General features: G+C 33.4%; 1 protein-coding gene across 4 annotated transcripts; it reads left to right on the forward strand.

Annotated features, from left to right (window-relative positions):
• Nucleotides 1-340: 340 nt before the first annotated feature.
• Nucleotides 341-17,496, forward strand: LOC18443536 (inositol oxygenase 1). Of its 4 annotated transcripts, none has more exons than XM_006853722.4 (11): nt 341-629; nt 12,575-12,620; nt 12,758-12,839; nt 13,355-13,436; nt 13,561-13,765; nt 14,262-14,374; nt 14,633-14,755; nt 15,910-15,979; nt 16,117-16,195; nt 16,962-17,043; nt 17,191-17,496. In XM_006853722.4, exons 1-11 carry the CDS (start codon nt 435-437, stop codon nt 17,215-17,217), a joined length of 1,104 nt encoding a protein of 367 aa, XP_006853784.2. In that variant the 5' UTR covers nt 341-434; the 3' UTR covers nt 17,218-17,496. The 4 variants fall into 4 exon arrangements, with proteins under 4 accessions (XP_006853784.2, XP_088723371.1, XP_088723370.1 ...); XM_011628477.3 differs by lacking the exon at nt 341-629 and adding an exon at nt 12,255-12,316; XM_088867245.1 differs by lacking the exons at nt 12,575-12,620; nt 12,758-12,839.
• The last annotated feature ends 984 nt before the right edge of the window (nt 17,497-18,480 follow it).

The raw sequence follows: 18,480 nt of genomic DNA on the forward strand, positions 1-18,480 counted from the left end.
GCCCTCACTTTCTCTCTCTTCACTTTCTCGCTTTAGTTCCCTCACTCTCTCTCTAAACCTTCTCACTCTAGCTTCCTCACTCTCTCTCTTCACTTTCTAACTCTTCTCCTTCTACTTTCTCACTCTAGTTTCCTCACTTTCTCACTCTTCTTCTATTTTCTCACTCTAGTTTAGCACAACCACCCCCTTTCTCTCTCAACACTAGTTTCTCCCCTCACTTTTATTTGTTCAACTCTCTCTACTCTACTCTTCACTTATATCTGGTCAGCTCTTTCTCTCTCTACTCTATCCTCTCAAAACCACACATTTCCTCTCACTTGTCTCAGTACAAGTCTTTCTCTCTCTACACTAGTTTCCTCTCATTTGAGCATCCTATACACTCGTTTCCTTTCCCCACTTCTCTTTCTCTCTCTACACTCTCTTTCTCTCTCATCATGGCCATTGCTCTGAGCATGGTTCCAGGGTGCAAAGGAGGGGGGCAGAGTGCATTAACCTTTGACAAAGGCCGACTCACAACAACTCATTTGAGGCTCCGGACGCCTTCTCTTAACAAGGAGATTTGTGCCACACTCGTATTCACATCGCCAAATACCTCATCAAATTCTTACACCAAAGAGAGGGAACAGCTGGTAAGCTCTTTCTCCATTTTACAAGCACATTGTTTACCAGCTCTTTCTCCATTTTACAAGCACATAGTTTATATATATATATATATATATATATATGGAAAATGCTTTTGTAAGTGGGCTCGTAAAAAAAAAATGAGCCCAATGGCCCATATTTATGATATTTGTATGATCCAAAATTTTGAACACACACTTCATCTCAATAATCAAATCATTACTCTAATGATAATTATATAATAATAAAGTAGTTAACATTTGCTTAAATTTATCATTAATTTGTTTTCCATGGGATTCATCATTAAATTCCAAGTTCAACCTTAGGATTTTTTTTTGCTTTTATCACACTTATAATGCATGGTTAGTCTGATTCATATGTTGTAGTTTGTTTAGTGAAATTTTTTTTATTTTTGACGTAGGTCTTATTGTTAGTATTTTGGTATTGGTTATTAATTCATATGCGTTAAATATTAATTATTTGCGTCAATTATTCGTGGTTGATGTTACTCTCATGTGCCCATTATTGCATGTGCATTTCTTAATAATTATAAAACTCATATATGAGAGGAAAGTATTGATAGGGTTGCACTCCTATAAAAAAAAAAAAAAAGTAAGACCTCCCCTCGAAAGAATACCTTTCAAATTGTTAAGGTTGCCCCTTAAAATGGTATAAATTGTATCATATTATTTAGACTCTTTTTCGCCTACAAATAAGTAGTCACGTATTTACAAGATTTATAAATTTTTTTTAATTTTAAATTTCGCCATCTAAGTTGAAAATTGATTTTAAAATCATTATGGAGATTTTTGATACCAAAGTGCTTTCTGACTTATTAGGATTCAAAGGGCAACTTTTACTTGGTCCTCATAAAGCCTATGCCGTATAGAAACTGCATGCTATCCATAAATACGGATACGAACGAAAAGTGACTACTAAGGTAAACAAAAGCAGGCATTCATCACGGTTCATTTCCTAAGATGAACGGTCCGCATGAGCTTCGTTATTGAGAGGATCATCTCTAGCGTTCATCTTGAGAACGGACTGTGGATGAGTGTTTTCCCTTAAACAAAGCGTCGGCACGCTTTTCTCATGGGTAACGTCTCCCTTCATTTTCATCGCTTTTGGAAAAATTACTATTATACCCCTAACAACAACGGCTGAAACCTGTTAAAAAAAGTATCTTTCACTCGAGATTTCTGAAGATTGGGGTCTAACAAGACGACAACTTTAAAGAGTCAATTGGAATAGTTGTTTATAATATCTGGCGTGCCTTCCAAATTAGATGAAGAAAAACTCTATTTTCCTTGATATAGCTGAATTTTTTTTTTTTTTTTTGTAAATTTTGTATATTTAACTGTAGTTTAAATTTTTTAAGGAGAATCACTTCTTAGAGATGGATTATCAGTCAGCTAACTCATCATTAAAATTTCTCTTTGTAAAATCTATTTTAGAGACAGATTTTGGATCCAAAGTGTCATGGGTTGAGAATCTCAGCCACAATAAATACTATTTTTTAAAAAATAACTTTAGATATTTAAAATTATTATTTTTTAACTCCTTCATTTTTGTTTTGAGGAGGACCACCATTTTTTAAATCCGTATTAAACATGGATGTTTGATACTTTCGGGGGACACAATTGTTTTAGAATCTCCCCTATCTTATCCAAGGGCAGGTTTTCTATGTTTCCTCTATAACATAAAACTTACATACTTTCCCTTATCCAACCATCCATTTTGAACGGCGAGTTAAGCTTGCCTCAATTACAATGCCACGTTTTTTAATTATTTTATTTGTATTTTTTTTCTATAAATTATTTTGACACCAATTTTTGGACGTCCATCTATTAAACTTGCACTAGCGAGAAATATAAAACAATATTTTCAATAAAATAAAATGCCCAAAATACCTTTGAAAGTTTTAAAGGGTATTTTGGTCATTATATTTATCGATCAATTATTTTTAATATTTTTTATAGGTACGCCCCAATGAGAAAATGGCATGTACCAAATTTAATAGTCATAAATTTTTTATAAAAAACTAAAAATAAAATACTTTGAGATGTCGGATCAAAATCAAACGGTGAGTGGCTCTCTTGATCAAAATTGAACGGCTCGATGGTTGGGAAGCAAGAAAGATCTTCTATGCTGTGGGGGAAGTATTGAAACTTTTCTCCTACTTTTTCATATTTCTCTTGAAAAGCTAAATAAATCTTTAGGGGGGGAAAGTATGATTGATTTTAGGACAGGGTTTTTATGCAGCCAAACCGCATATTGTAGAAATGCGGGTTTGGCAATAAATATACTTTTAAACATATTTTAGCTCTAATTTTTTGAGAATATATAATATTTAACATGGAGATCATGAATATGGAAAAAAAAATTGAAAACTAAAAATAATAATTATATTAAGAAAATATTTGGACTGTTAGTTACATTTGTTTTTAGATGGACCACCTATTTGCATCCATCTTTAAAATGGATGTTTTATACCTTTGGACTGCATATTGTAGAAATGCATTCCAACTAGCATGAAAGAGTTTTCCTTGATTTTATCCAGTTTTTCCAAGTGGAACAAAGAACAACAGTAGAATTGTCAGATATAATGTTTATACATATATAGATATTCATAAATGGTTATCATACTATATATAAAGCATATTACATGTGTAATAAACCTATTAGTATTATCTATGAACTCCCTCAACTTTTCAAATAGAAAAAGGTGTAGAATCGACACGGTTTTTAAAAGTCCATGTAGAGATGAGTCACTCTTAAAAATGTATTTTTGAGATAGATTTTCGGACCCAATTTTTAAGGACATGTAATCGCTAACTTGTAGATCATGAATATAAAAATATAAATAAATTTTTAAAAATAAAAATAATAATTTTATGAAAAACATTTGGACCGTTAGTTTCAATTTGTTTTTAGATGGATCACCCATTTGCATCTATCTTTAAGATGGATGCTTTAAATGCATTACAAGATGCACGATGTCCAGAATTTGAAATCTATTTTTTCTTATGTCTATGTATCTTGAAGTCGAGATGATCAATTTGACGATATTTGGGTATCAAAACAACATCTTCTAATAAAATTTTTAAAGTGTGCCCTAAATTTTATTTTTTAAAGTCTCGAACTAATATAAACTTTTTCGCTTACTATTCCAATAATTCATCTATATTCCACTATTGAGATCTGGAGACACGTTTAAAAGAGTATACATGACAAGTTTTAAGAATGCCACAATAAACATGGGTGGCCTCCATTGGGTCACATGCCTTTGGATGTTGGCTTTAGTGCCCTATAAAGCCAAATTAGGCTTCAACTAGTGGATCACAGGTCTTGAATGTTGGCTTAAGGGTCCTACAAAGCCAAATTACAAAATTTGGACTTTAATCATTTGATCACATATCTTGGATGTGGATCCATCCTATAGTCCTCATTAAGTCTTCTTTATGGTCAAAATTCGATTTTGTAGTAATTCTACTCTTCCTACGGCGAGGACATCATATTTCTTTAAGTGAGGCAAAAACAAGTTTAGTCTTATCCAATGTTTCAAGACCTGGATAGGTGGGGCAAATCGTTGACCCGTAGATCTGGGTTGGAAAGTTGGATCGGCGATTTGTGTTGGGTCTAGATTGGTGAATCAAAATAAATAAATAAAATAAAAACTAAAATAGGGGTTTATGGGTGGGGATTTAAGGAGATATGAGAAAATATTAGATAAATTATATATATTTTTTATGAATTATGTTTTAATAAAAATTAAAATAAGAGATTTTAGTCTATTTATATTTTACAAATTATTTTTTAATAATTTATTAGATGCGCCTTAATGAGAAGAATGAACGTTTAAAATTTCATGTGATTAGGATTTGTAAAAGCATATTAAATTATATTACAAAATTAGGTCCTAACCGTCAGATCGGTTCAACCGTTGAACTAATACTGTAATCGTTAATTAGTGAGCTAACTTCAACTTATATATATATATATATATATATATATATATATATAGAGAGAGAGAGAGAGAGGGGGGGGGGGAGGGGGAAAGTAAGCCAATTCCCATCTATCTCTCGAGTCAATGGAACTCCTAAACTGACTGAGAATTGATTTTGCCTTTAACTGTCGTAATAAATCGCTTTCTTAACCATATTCAAAGCAACAACCCTGCAACAGAAGAGAATGCAGCCAAGTACTCATTTCAATGAATGCCATTTTCTTCCACATATGCGAATCGAACGTAGCATCAATAGGATTCAGTCTTCTCTGCGAAACACAACAAAGAGAGTTTTCAAACTTCGGAAACAATTTTGGATGCAATTCGACAATGGATCCAAAGGCACGAGATGTTCTTCATGTCTAGAAGGGTATTAAACACCCTCAACTTGAAGAAAATAAAAAACTTAATTTCTCTAAAATGCCATTTAAGCCCCAAACGAGTAAACCCAATAAGTGAAGCACTTGTTCAAATCTTATCAGAGTCATACTTCCAGAGAAACTTCTAGCGATTACAAAGGCCAAAATGATATAACTCATGTTTAGTCTGGCTCAGAGGTCAATTTAGAACTCAATTACGAAGTTTCTTGAGAAATCAAATCTCGACTAAATTAGGGAGAAATGGAAGGTTTATAGTTAACAGCAGTCTAAAAGCATGTTAAAGTGTCTCTCTCCACGAATGCTTGAAAAGAGTCACCGATTCAAGTCAAAATTGGGCACTTAGTTCAAACCGTAAAGTTGGTCTATTGTTGATGATGTTGAAGCAAGTGAAAGGGCTGACACTTGTCTTGAAGAGGGAACAAATGAATGGGAGTGATTAAGAGCTTAAACACAGCCAAAACTCGAGCACACCATCTTAACCACGGACAAAAAAATTTGAGTAAATTTGTTTGAGCCTTTTAAAACTAGGGCTGGGACACGGCCGGGCAGGGCTGGGCCCCCCCTGGCCCTAGCTTGGGCCTTGTCTCCATAGGATCGGCCCAAGCCCCACCTTGACCTTATCAAGGCTGGGGCAGGGTCAGGCAAAATAGAATCAAAGAAAAATAAAGAGAAAAAGGTCTTGACCGGTTCGGCCAACCCTATTATGGTCCTGGCCCAAGCTCGGGCCAGCCCTACGCTCAGGCCATATTTTGTGGTCTAGGCCCTAGCTTTTTTCTGCAGGTTGGGTCACTCAGCCCATTAAAATTATGAACAATCCATATTGTGAAATCACAATGTGATGTCTAGGGTTTCATTATAGGACAAGCTTTCTATGCTTCTCTTACAGCATAAAACTTTTATACTTCTCCTAATCCAAACCTCCATTTTGAATGGAGGGTTAAGATTGTCCCAATCACAATGTCACTTCTTTACACTATTTTATTTTTAATTTTTTTCCATAAATTATTTTGACACCGTATTTTGGACGTCCAATCCTCTATTAAACTCGCACTAACGAAAAATATATATATATATAAAAAAAATTCAATAAAATAAATTGATCAAAATACCCTTGAAAGTTTCCAAAGGTATTTTGGTTATTATATTTTATAGAAAATTTATTTTAAATATTTTTATATGTGCGTCCCAATGAGAATGGCACATACCCAAAGTATGTGTCGAGAGGTATGGACCTAAGAGTCCAAGCTAAGCCCAAACCTAATGGGGTTGTTTGGCTTTGACTACCCGTTATTTTTTATATATATGTTTTACATTATTAAAAATAGGGTAATTTATCAAAATACTTATAAGAGATCAACAATTTAATATTTTATCTATATTATTTAATTTAATTTCAAAAAACCCATCAGGTCATGATTTAAAATAGTTAAAAATGTGTAAAATGTTAAATAATACATCGCTCCTGAGAATTTTGTTAAAATATACAACATGTTTTTATATATTTTTTGTTATTTTGAATAGCCATAGAATATCCATTTACTCCATCAGGAAACATCCTATCTAGAGTTAATTTTAGGATCCCCAATTTTGAGACCGTAACCTTGTCAACCTATAGATTGACCTCAATAATATATATATAATAAAATCTTAATTGTATATCTTCTATGCATTTGAAAAACAATAATGTCTCGAGATTGAATAGAGAAAATCTAATTTTTAGATGGTTAGATTCAAATGTTAGAAAACTCAATTTTCAATTTTTTGTGAAAATAACCGTCTAGTAATTCCTAAGTAATTCCCAAAATTTTAAATTGAAAAATCCTCCCAATAAATCTTTTAACCGAGAGAATAGAAGTAAACTATGCTCCTAAAGGAGCATGGTATACGTGCGCATTTGTTTACTATCATGACACCTAACTAGTAGGGTCCGAGTTCGACCCAACCGGGTCAGGGTGGAACTAGATCCTGACCCCACCAGACCCATTTACACCCCTACTCTCTCTCCTTCCCATAGCTTGTATCTTTCACATTTTGCTTCATATTATACTCTTCACATCTTGTTGTGTAATGTTCCATCATATCTTGCTTCATATTGCAATACTAATTGCAATTTTTCATGTAATGTTCCATGTTGTAAATCTGACTCCCTCTTTTGTTTGTTAATGAATAAATCTACCTCTCTCTCTCTCTCTCACGTGATCTCTCTCTTCTTCCCCTTGTCTTGATCTATCTTCAAAAAGAGCACTTAAGCCAGCTTTTTGCTACATTCCAAATTTCACCATTGCTTGGTGCATGACAACTTACAAAAAAATTTGCTTTGAACATGACACCTTTTGTTTCTTAGTACTGATAGTTTTCACCCACTTGCATGCTTTTTTGCTTCTCCTATTTTGTTTCCTTATGAATTTCTGATATTTTTAAACCCATAACAGCATAAACTAGAAAATAATAATAATCTTCCAACAACCATGAAACAAACCTAACGCCCCTTTGCTAAAATAAACAAAAAAGTTATAAAACGAGGGAGCGTTTTTTTAAGGGAAAATATATCGGTACCCTCTATTTTTAGGTTTCATTTCACAATAGATTCAAAGTTTTAAAACATATATTGAGGCATAAAAATTGTAGATTTTATTTCTTCTAACCCCTTTAGCTACTTTAAACTTGTTTTTTAGGTCAAACAGCTTTAAAAAGATGTGTCTTTACTAAAAGACATCCTCCCAAAGTTCTCTCTTTCTCTCTTCTCGCATCCTTCTCTCTCTCCATCTTTTCCATTTTTAACTCCTCACTCTCTCTCCATATTTCCCATCTCTCTCCTTTCACTCTCTCTCCTCCCAAACATCTTTCTCTCTTCCCTCACTCTCTCTCCTCCCAAACATCTTTCTCTCTCTATCTTTCCCATTTTTAACCCACCCATTTCTAACCCCTCACTCTCTCTTCTTGCTCTCTCTCTTCATGTTTCCCATCTCTCTCCCCTCACTCTCTCCTCCCAAATACAGTAAGTATACATAAAGAAAGAGGGATGTTTGGATAAACACCTCGCTCTCGTTCCAAATATAGTACCTCTCCCATTGGTCTTCTCTCACTCTCTCTACTTCCAAATATAATACCTCTCCCATCTCTCTCCCCTCACTCTCTCCTTCCAAATATAGTAAGTAATATAGTACCTTTCCCATCTTTCTCCCCTTACTCTCTCTCCTTCCAAATATAGTAAGTATACATCTCCTTTCAAATATAGTAAGTAATATAGTACCTTTCCTATCTCTCTCCTTTCCAAATATAGTAAGCAATATAATACCTTTCTTATCTCTTTCCTTTCCAAATATAGTAAGTATATAGAGAAAAAGAGAGGTGTTTGGATAAACACAACGATAGAGACATGTTGGGTGACCCCTCCCACATACTTAATCTATCGTTCCGGATATAGTACCTCTCCTATCTCTCTCCCCTCACTCTCTCTTTCCTAGGTGGCTCCTCCCATATACTTACTCTCTCCTTTCAAATATAGTACGTCTCCCATCTCTCTCCCCTCGCTCTCTCTCCTTCCCAATATAATAAGTATACGGAGAGAAAGAGGGGTGTTTATCACGACGACATAGAGATGTTGGGTGGTTCCTCCAAATACATATACAGAGAACAACATAGAGGTATATAAAAGAAAAAGGGGAATACATATACAAAGAACAACAGAGAGTTATATAAAGGGAAAGGGGGAATACATATACAGTGAACAATAGAGAGGTATATATAGGAAAAGGGGGGTGTTTAGATAAACACGACAAAGGTATTTGGTAGTGAGAGGTCATCGGAGGAGAGAGAGGTGTTTGGATAAACACAAGAAATGTATTTGGTAATGAGAGGTTATCGGGAGGAGAGATAGGAGTTTGGATAAACACAAGAAGAAAAGTTTGGGGTATATAAATGAAAAGCGAGAAAAATATTGGGTTTAGAAAGAGCATATCTTTCTCACATTTATTTAGGTTAAAAAATAAGTTTATAGCAGTAGCCAAGGGGTTGGAAGATATTTTTTGAAACCTTGGCTTTATTAAAAAATAAAATATAAAAATAAGAGATATGGAGATATTTTTCAATTTTTTAATGGTGCGTTGTTTGTATAACGTGTCACAATTCAAGTAAGGTGCACCTCCAAAACTCGTCTAAAGATGTAATTTTGGTTTAAAAAATCTTGACTTAAAAATCTACTTTACATCTAATTACAATATTTAAAATAAAAAAAAATCATACAGATCGAGTAGATCCACAAACACCTGAATATCTTAATAATGGACAGTCTAAATAATATGTTACGAGATGTAGTATTTTAGGACTTCAATATTTTTTTTTTCTACATCTATACATGAGGTCGAGATATTCAATTTGAGGGTCTTTCGACATGGAAATAACCTTTTTCGATGGATTTTTTAGGCATATCTTTTTTTTTTTCTTCTACAGTCTAAGGTTGCAACCTTATATCAACTTTTCCTTTTTAATATGCATGTGTAATTTCTTGGGTAGGTAAGTTTTTTTTTTGTTTTTTTTGCTTTCCAGTTTTAAAGCCTCAAAGATTTAAAAATAAAAACAACCTTACGACGAAATCCATGCAATTTAACCGCAATGACTGAAATCTTTGAACTCCTAACGGAACCGTCATTTTAGACCGATCAAGCAAGCAATCCTCGACGTTATGTGGCGTTATGTCTGCCGCGTGTGGAGTGACCGCCTACGCCGGTCACTAGCCGGTACCAATGGCTGGACAGGTTGCAGTTGACCTCTATAAACATGAGTTTTTTACCGACTATTTATGGAAAATGATTTACACGTGTCAGTTGACTGACGGTTGCCCTTTATTCTCACTCTAAAAATAAACGGTAGGTTGCATACGCGTGTACAACTATTTGTCCCCATCGTCAAGGCCTCCCCCAATTTTGTCCTTATCCTCAAAGGCTTCCCCAATTAGTAAATGACAGGTAAGTCCATCAGGGGGCAAAATATCTCATATTTCGTTTCTATGCGGCCGAGCCCCAATATGTAGAAATGCGGGCTTATTAATAAATTTATTTTTGATATAGATTTTTTGACTTAATTTTTAAGTACATGTAATATCTAATATGGAGATCATGAGTATGAAAAAATAAGTAATTTTGAAAGACTAAAAATAATAAATCTAATAAAAAAACAATTGGAATGGTAATTATCATTATTGTTAGATGCGACACCCACTTGAATCAATCTTTACGATTGATGTTTTACACTTTCTGAAACGATTTTTCATAATTTTAATGGACTAATAAGGAATTTGAATTTGTTTTATTTTAATATTTATTTAGCTTTCTATTTATGGATCAAAAGTTGAATAGAAGTGTGTCACTGTAACATTTATTGAATTACCTGGGAGGAGCACTTAATTTTTGGTACTATAATAGTGGTGGTCCTTCAGGATTTATTGAATTACCAAAGAGGGATATTTCCCTTCCTCTCTATTGGAAGCAATTGTGAGTGCATTGTCAACTCCTTTTCTAAAATGAGGACAAGCATGTGCTCATGCTTTTTGACAAATCGGTACTCTATTGGTCTATAATTTTGGCATTTTGCACCTACACTATGCTTACGAGGAGGCACACTGTTTGCTTAGTCCTTCCTATGAAAATGGACTTAGAATAAATTTTAGAGCTTAAATTATGGGATCCGCCTAAAAATCACTAGATGGTTTTTACAAGAATAATTGAATTTTGATCCAAAATTAGACGGTCTACATTCAGCTTTAGGATGATGGTTCTTTTTAAGCTTGTGTATAGAAATTTTTTTTTTTTTCTTATGAAAATTGGTGGCCATGTCGAAGATGATACACCCCAAAAGTTTGAGTCCTAAAACTATCCCTATATTGAGGTTGAGCGAGCGGGTCCAAATTGTCTGTATGCTCAAGAGGGAGCATGAATCCTTCAAGTCATTTGAAGTAGAAGTATATTCGTGACTTTTTATTCCTTTTGGGTATTATTGTCTTTACTCATTTAAGTATGGACTTAAGGACAATATATGGTGTTGTCCTTGGGTGGAATGTACATTTTATTTGGCCTTTCTCTAGAAGTATAAAAAGTAGGACACCGAAACTGCCCATTCGTTGGGGAAAAGCACCAAAGCAATTTTGCCGTATTAGAGGATCACATGGGCCCCACTAGTTCCAAATTTTTTGGAAAATGCCCGAAGTACCCCTTTGTTGATATCATTATTTTAGCATTCTTTTTTCACTATTTTAGTATTTTGTGCACACTTTTTTAATCATTTCAAATCCATTAAAATGTTAATTGATAACATTTGCTCGTTCATATTACTTCAAAATCACCATAAATAAGAAAAAAATCTCTAGGCCAATGGAACTAAAAATTTATATTTTCCAAGCATTTACAGTCTTAATATTTCTCTAGCAATTAAATATAAAAAGGAAACCGCCCCATTTGAATCTATCTGTATAAGCCACCCCATTGAAATTGCCACCCCATTAAAATTAGTCACGGCAGATTGAATATTGGTTTTTAGTTAGTCTTCGATCAAATTTAATTTTTTTTAACTTTTTTTTCAAACTATACTAGCCAAGGCACTAATAAATGATATGACAAGTTTAGTTATTACAAATTTAAAGGTTTTTTTCGATCAAATTCAATTTCATTTATCTTTTGTTTTAAACTAGATTAGTCAAATCACTAACAAACAATTCGACAGGTTGGCCATCCATTCCTCTCATGATGGTCAAGTGCACCTTATTATTACACTCATTACATGTAAAATAAGCAAATAATCCATAATTTTTCATTTCTTAAACAAATTAAAAAAATTTGTGAAATCCTTTTCCTTGATAGTCTTTTGCCAAAAAGTACTTGAATATAATTTTTCCCCTACGTTATATGTGACGCGTAAATAGGCTGGAGTTTGGCTGGATTTTGACTTCTAAGCCCCCCAAAAATTAAAAAAAAAATCAAACTTTCATTTTATTGTTTAAAAATTAATTAATTTATTGGAGCCAATCCGTTTTGTGCCCAGCAATGATTGGATACGATTCATTGCCACGTCGGATGGGTCCCACAACCCGCTTTGACGAGTTCCAAAAACGTTGTACGAGCTGCGATGCCGTCTAGATGCTGACTAGGAAATATTTTTTGCTTGATTTATTTGTTTTATTGTTTATTTTTCCACTTAATTCCACACGAGGACTCTTTGAACCTATAAATACCCTCCCATTTTACGACGTCTACATCCAAAATCCTCAACTCACTCATATTCTGTTGCTCATTGTGTGTCTCTGGTTTTTTCTCTGGTAATTTTTTATATTATTATTGCATTTATTTCCATTATTTCATTTTTTTAATAGAAGAAGTTTTATCTCTCTCTATCTAAAAAGCTGCCCATATTTTTCTCTCTATATCTGTTTATCCAATTTGTCACTCAAGAGTGGAGAGCTGATTTTCCTTTTTTAACATTTTTAAAAAAATAGGGGACAGCTGATTTTTTTTATTGTTCTATTTTTGGGCTTAAAAATCTGATTTTTTTATTTTTTATTTTTCTCTTCGAAAAGGGAATGACGATCAAGGTTCCCATTGATCACGAAGAGCATCAAACCTGTAAGTTCAATGAATTATTCTTCTTCTTCTTTTATTTATTTTTTAATGTTAAGTTCAATGAATTCGATTTTCATTTTAGTTTTATTTTTATCGGTGTTAAAACTTTAGTTCTCTCATTGTTTATTGCAATATGACAGCTGTTTTCGATGAGGAGAAGAAGGAATTAATATTAGATGGATTTGTGGCCCCTGATATGAATACCTTTGGCCATTCATTTAGGTATTATTATTTTCAGCCATTTACTTCAAAGTCCTTTTTTTTTAATCTATATTCTTTTTTTGCAAAAAAAATATATTTTCATATTTTTTAGGTAGTTCAGTAATAAGAATCGAATTTGAGATGTAGCGTTGTTAGCTGATAATCACTCAAGAAATAAGATACATTTTTTTTTATTTAGATGATGTGAAGATATTGTCATACATTATAAATGCACAAAAAAACTTTGTTGATTTAGAATTTAAGATTAGTGTGGTGGGAACCACAAATGGAGGCTGCTTCTCTTTTTAGCAAACCCCATTTTTAGAGAGAGAGAGAGAGAGGGGCGGGGGGAAGACAATGAGATAGTGAGATTAGATCTAAACTTAGAGAGAGAATGGGTCAAAACCTAGAGAGAGAAAAAAAGTGTAATAACTAAACCTAGAGAGAGAATGGAACAAATCTTAGAGAGAAAAAGGGTATAGAACCAAACCTAGAGAGAGAAAGTAGATCTAAAGCTAACATGAGTAAGTTTACAGGGACTATGACGCAGACAGCGAAAGGAAGAGATCTGTTGAACAATTCTATAAACTGAGCCATATTTATCAAACCTATGAATTTGTAAGTTTCAATCTAACTTTTTTTTATTATTATAATGTGAAAATATATTTTTTTAGTGAGAGAAAATGTGAATTTTTTTTTTTTTTTTTTTTGTGAAATCTAATTTGAAATGCATGAATTGTAGGTGCAAAGGATGAGAAAGGAATATGGGAGTTTGAACAGGGTAGAAATGAGCATTTGGGAATGTTGTGAGCTGTTGAATGAGTTTGTAGATGAGAGCGACCCGGACCTTGATGAGCCCCAAATTGAACACCTGTTGCAAACTGCTGAAGCCATCAGGAGAGATTATCCTGATGAGGATTGGCTGCATTTGACCGGCCTTATCCATGGTAATAAAAAAAAAACTCTCTCTCTCTCTCTCTCTCTCTCTCGGCCGGTTCAATTCAACCGAACCGGTCGGATATTGGCCTGTTTTGGTGTTTCGCTTTGATATTTTTTAAAAAATTATATAAAATCTTGAAAAATAAAAGATTTGTTTATAATGTGTTTTTTTAATGTTTTTTATCCAGATTTTGGAAAGTATTTTGGTTATTAATATTTATTTTTATATTTTTCTATTTTTTAAAAAGATTTCAAAAGTACTACTCGATACAAATCGATTTTTTAAAATTTATTTTTCGCTAGTTTTCAACAAGATTTCAAAAGTACTACTCGATACAAATCGATTTTGTAAAATTTATTTTTCGCTAGTTTTCAACATTAATCATGCTTTAAATGTATTTTTCATATTTTTAGATTGCTTTTGCAATTTTAAAAAACCGGGTAAGGGCCGGGGTTCAACTCGTCGCCGAACTAATTCCTTTTCTCTTGTTACTATCTATGTAGATTTAGGAAAGGTTCTTCTTCATCCAAGCTTTGGGGCACTTCCTCAATGGGCTGTAGTAGGGGACACATTCCCTGTAGGATGCCGCTTTGATGAATCCAATATCCATTACAAGGTATTATTATATTAAATACCTCATTAATTAGGGATATGATATAATGTACCCTATCAAGGCTCGCCTTTTCCTCGGGCCAAGTTGCTGGACCCTGGTCCAGGCTTCGGGCCACAACCCCTTGTTTTTTAGGGCACCCCGGCCTATTGCCAGCCTTGCGGCTTTTGTTTCATTAAAGTGCTACATTCCTCTGCCCTTGTAATAACCCTTTCTTCTTCTTTTTTTTTTTTTTTATTTTTTTTATTTTTTTTCATCTATTAGTATTTCAAGGACAACCCTGACTTCAACAACCAAAAATACAACACCGAGTTTGGAGTCTATACAGAAGGGTGCGGACTTAATAATGTGCTTATGTCTTGGGGCCATGATGACTACATGTATTTGGTAAGCTTAGTTGACCTTTTCCTCGGTGACTTTTTCCTCATGATTTTGAATTTTGTTGATTTTTAAGGCTTTAGGATGGTTGCTATTTCCATAGTTTTAGTATGATTGTTTAGATTCAATGCCATTAGTTAAAGGGTGCTGTTTGTATAGAGCTTAGGCTCTAAACAATCAACTTAGAGCCTACCTTCAAATAGTATGCGAGAAATGTGGTTTCAGTATTGGAAATCTTGACGATACCTTTAAAATATATTTTCATCTTTATTTATAAAGTTCAAAGCTTCAAAAGTAGTGTCGATCAAAATATTTATGAAAACTTGAAAATCTTGAAAATTGACGATCCAAAAATACGTTACAAAATACACTATTTCCAAAACTCGAAATCCAATTTTTTCTCATGTCCATGTATCTTGATGTCAAGATGATCAATTTGAGGATATTTAAGCATCAAAACAATCTCTTCTAGTGAAATTTTTGAGGTAAGTTCAAATTTGATTGTTTAGAGCCTTGGCTCTATATAAACTTTTCCCTTTGTTAAATAGGGGTTTTATGTTTTAACTTGGGTTCGATCTTCTATTATTAGGTATCGACTTGGTATAAATCATGTATTATTAAGTGGACATTGGATAAAATTAGATTAGAAACTATTAATAAAAGGATCCGGTTTCTATGTGGCCAAAAGCCCGCATGTTTAGAAATGCAGGCCTCTTAATAAATCTATTTTTGAGATGCATTTTAAGACTTAATTTTAAGGTCATGTAATCTCTAACATGGAGATCATGAATATGAATAAATAAATAAATTTTAGAAATAATAATTCTAGTAAGAAAATATTTGGATTGTTTGTTTCCATTGTATTTAGATGGAACACCTACTCATCCATCTTTGAGATGGATGCTTTACACTTTTTGGACTGCATATGTAGAAATGCATACAAGCCTGCATGAAACAATTCTAGGGTTTTATATTTTAACTTGGGTTAAATTTTGTATTATTAAATGGCCATTGGATAAAAATAGATTCGTTAAATGGGGTTTTGTGTTTTTATCTTGGGATAGATCATGTATTATTGGGTGCCACTTGCTAAAATTAGGTTAAATATTGTTAGTTTAATAGGGGTTTTGTGTTTTAACTTGGGATAAATCATGTGTTATTAGGTGGCCAAGGAAAACAAGACAACTTTGCCTGATGCTGCTCTCTTTATCATTAGATACCATTCTTTCTACCGTGAGTATATTCTTTGCTTTTTAACTTTTCATTTAAATCTACAAATTCCGTTCCGTGTTAATTTTTCATATTTTTGTTGATTTTAGTAAGCTCTTTTACTTATCTATTTGTTTCCTCTTATATTCTATCTCATGTAGCACTACATAAAGCTGGGGCTTACAAATACTTTATGAATGAGAAGGATCATGAAGGCCTTAAATGGCTCCAAGTGTTCAAGTAAGCTCCTATTTCTTCTTTATTACCAAGTAAATATCATTCTTTTCCTATTTCTTCTTTATTACCAAGTAAATATCATTCTTTTCCTTTTCTTTTTACATTTTTTGGTTGGATGCATAAGCTAGTCTTCCAACATTGGGTGATAATATGATGCAGCTTTTAAGCACTAATCAAGGGGACGAAACCCTTTTGAAAAAAAATCATAAGTTTTCATATTTATCAAATTTTGACTTTAGGTGTTTCCAAACCCAGATTTACTTTAAAAGGGAAAAGGGAAAGAATGAATTTCTACTTCTAATAAACTTGTACCTTACTTTAGGGTTAGCAATGGGCTGGGCGGCTCGGCCCTAACAACAAGGGCTTGTGCCACAAGATGAGGCACGCGAGCCCTACTGGGCCAGGGCCACAACAAGGTCGGCCCAGTTTGGCCCAACCTGGCCCTTCTTTTTTTTTTTTTCTAATTTTTTTCTAAGTTTAGGTTTGGCCCAACCCTATAAGGACCAATGCCCCATAGGGTGAGGGCCTCTTTGGCTTAGTCAGGGCCTAGGGCCAAGGATGGTCTGGACCGTTGCCAATCCTACTTCTTAAAAACAACTATTCAATAAATGTCGGCAAAATATTAAAATTAATTAACATAAAATCCAAACTTTTGTCCTTTTTCATAAATTTTTTCCCTAAAAAAGTGGTCCTTCCTAGAAATGTACTGGAACCTTGGAGAAAAACATACTAATTTATGCTAATTTCATACTCCTTGATTTTGTTGCAGCAAATACGACTTGTACAGCAAAAGCAAAGTCAGAATTGATGTGGAGAAAGTGAAGCCTTACTATATCTCTCTTATTAACAAGGTTAATATTTATCACTCTTAAAATTTCATTTCTTTGTTTCTCTCCATTGATTAAAACCGTACCCATATCTCTATTTTTTAAATATGTTCCATATTTTTCTTTTTTTTGAATTTTTTTTTTAATATGTTCATTTTTACCCTTTTGCAGTACTTCCCAAAAAAGTTGAGATGGTAAAGCATGGGATTGACATCTTTCAATAGAATGGAGAAGTGAAACTTGAAGGCAAAGGGTGCATCTTAGGGGGCTAAGAGATTTTTATTTTCTTATCCATCGCTTTTTTGTCATCAATATAAAGAAGGATGTCTCTTGCGTCAATTAATAATTATGGTAATGAGTACAAGTTAGGGTTCTTGTGTATGGGGTTGGTGGGAAGCTTATTCCCTATATATGAACTCATTGCTGTAAATTGGTGGATCTAAAATAAATGAAATCTCCATTTTGTTTGGTGTGCAATTCTCTCTATTGCCATAAAATATAATTGATGATTTGATGTGCAAGACATTCCCCAGATACGCATATTAATTTACTGAAAACGTTTGCTAAGCAATAAGAAATACTGAAAATTATATTATCAAGAAAATGCAGATACCCATATTAATTTGCTGAAAACGTTTGCTGAGCAATAAAAAATCCTGAAAAATTATATTATCAAGAAAATGCTACACCCTTTAATTTAAGAGAAATACATAGTGTTTTAATAGTACACGCTTAATTGAAAAGGCATAATGGGAAGATTCTCAACTGCTATGAGAGTTACAAGTATGATCCTGAGGTATATTCCTGCCGCTCGATTACAATTTAATAATTGTTTATCCAAAAAAATCATGTTAGTCAAATAACGTGCGTTGATTAATAGGAAAGGACATGCAGTTCGGTAAAAAAAACTAACTCCAAAACTATTTGAAAAAAGAAGCAAGGGTTTGTCTTCCCCACTAGATTACCCAAAAAAAAAAAAACCTATGAAGATGGTGGATATGAAAGACACACAAAATAGACCCAACACAAAATGGTCTATCTTAAAAAACCTATGAAGATGGTGGATATGAAAGAAACACAAAATAGACCCAAGACAAAATGGTCAATCTTCCAAATGTTTTCTAAATCATTTTGAGTCCTCTTGGATCCAGATCTGCACAGTATATGGAGCTTCAAATCCAATAGTCAGAAATAAAATTAGATTTGAAAGCCATCATAGGGTTTGTTTTCTGAATCATTCATTTTGAGTCCTCTTGGATCCAGATCTGCACAGTATATGGAGCTTCAAATCCAATAGTAAGAAATAAAATTAGATTTGAAGGCCATCATAGGGTTTCTACTATGGAATTACATTTTCCCACATTTATTAATGGGTGCGGTTTCTATAAGGATGCAACCTTAAACAATCCAATTAAGGTGCACCTTAAATTTTTATCGTAACATCTAATTTTGTTATAAATT

Source organism: Amborella trichopoda, chromosome 5 (genome assembly GCF_054954075.1).
Source record: "Amborella trichopoda isolate Santa Cruz 75 chromosome 5, AtrichopodaSantaCruz75HAP2 v2.0, whole genome shotgun sequence".
Classification (NCBI taxonomy): domain Eukaryota; kingdom Viridiplantae; phylum Streptophyta; class Magnoliopsida; order Amborellales; family Amborellaceae; genus Amborella; species Amborella trichopoda.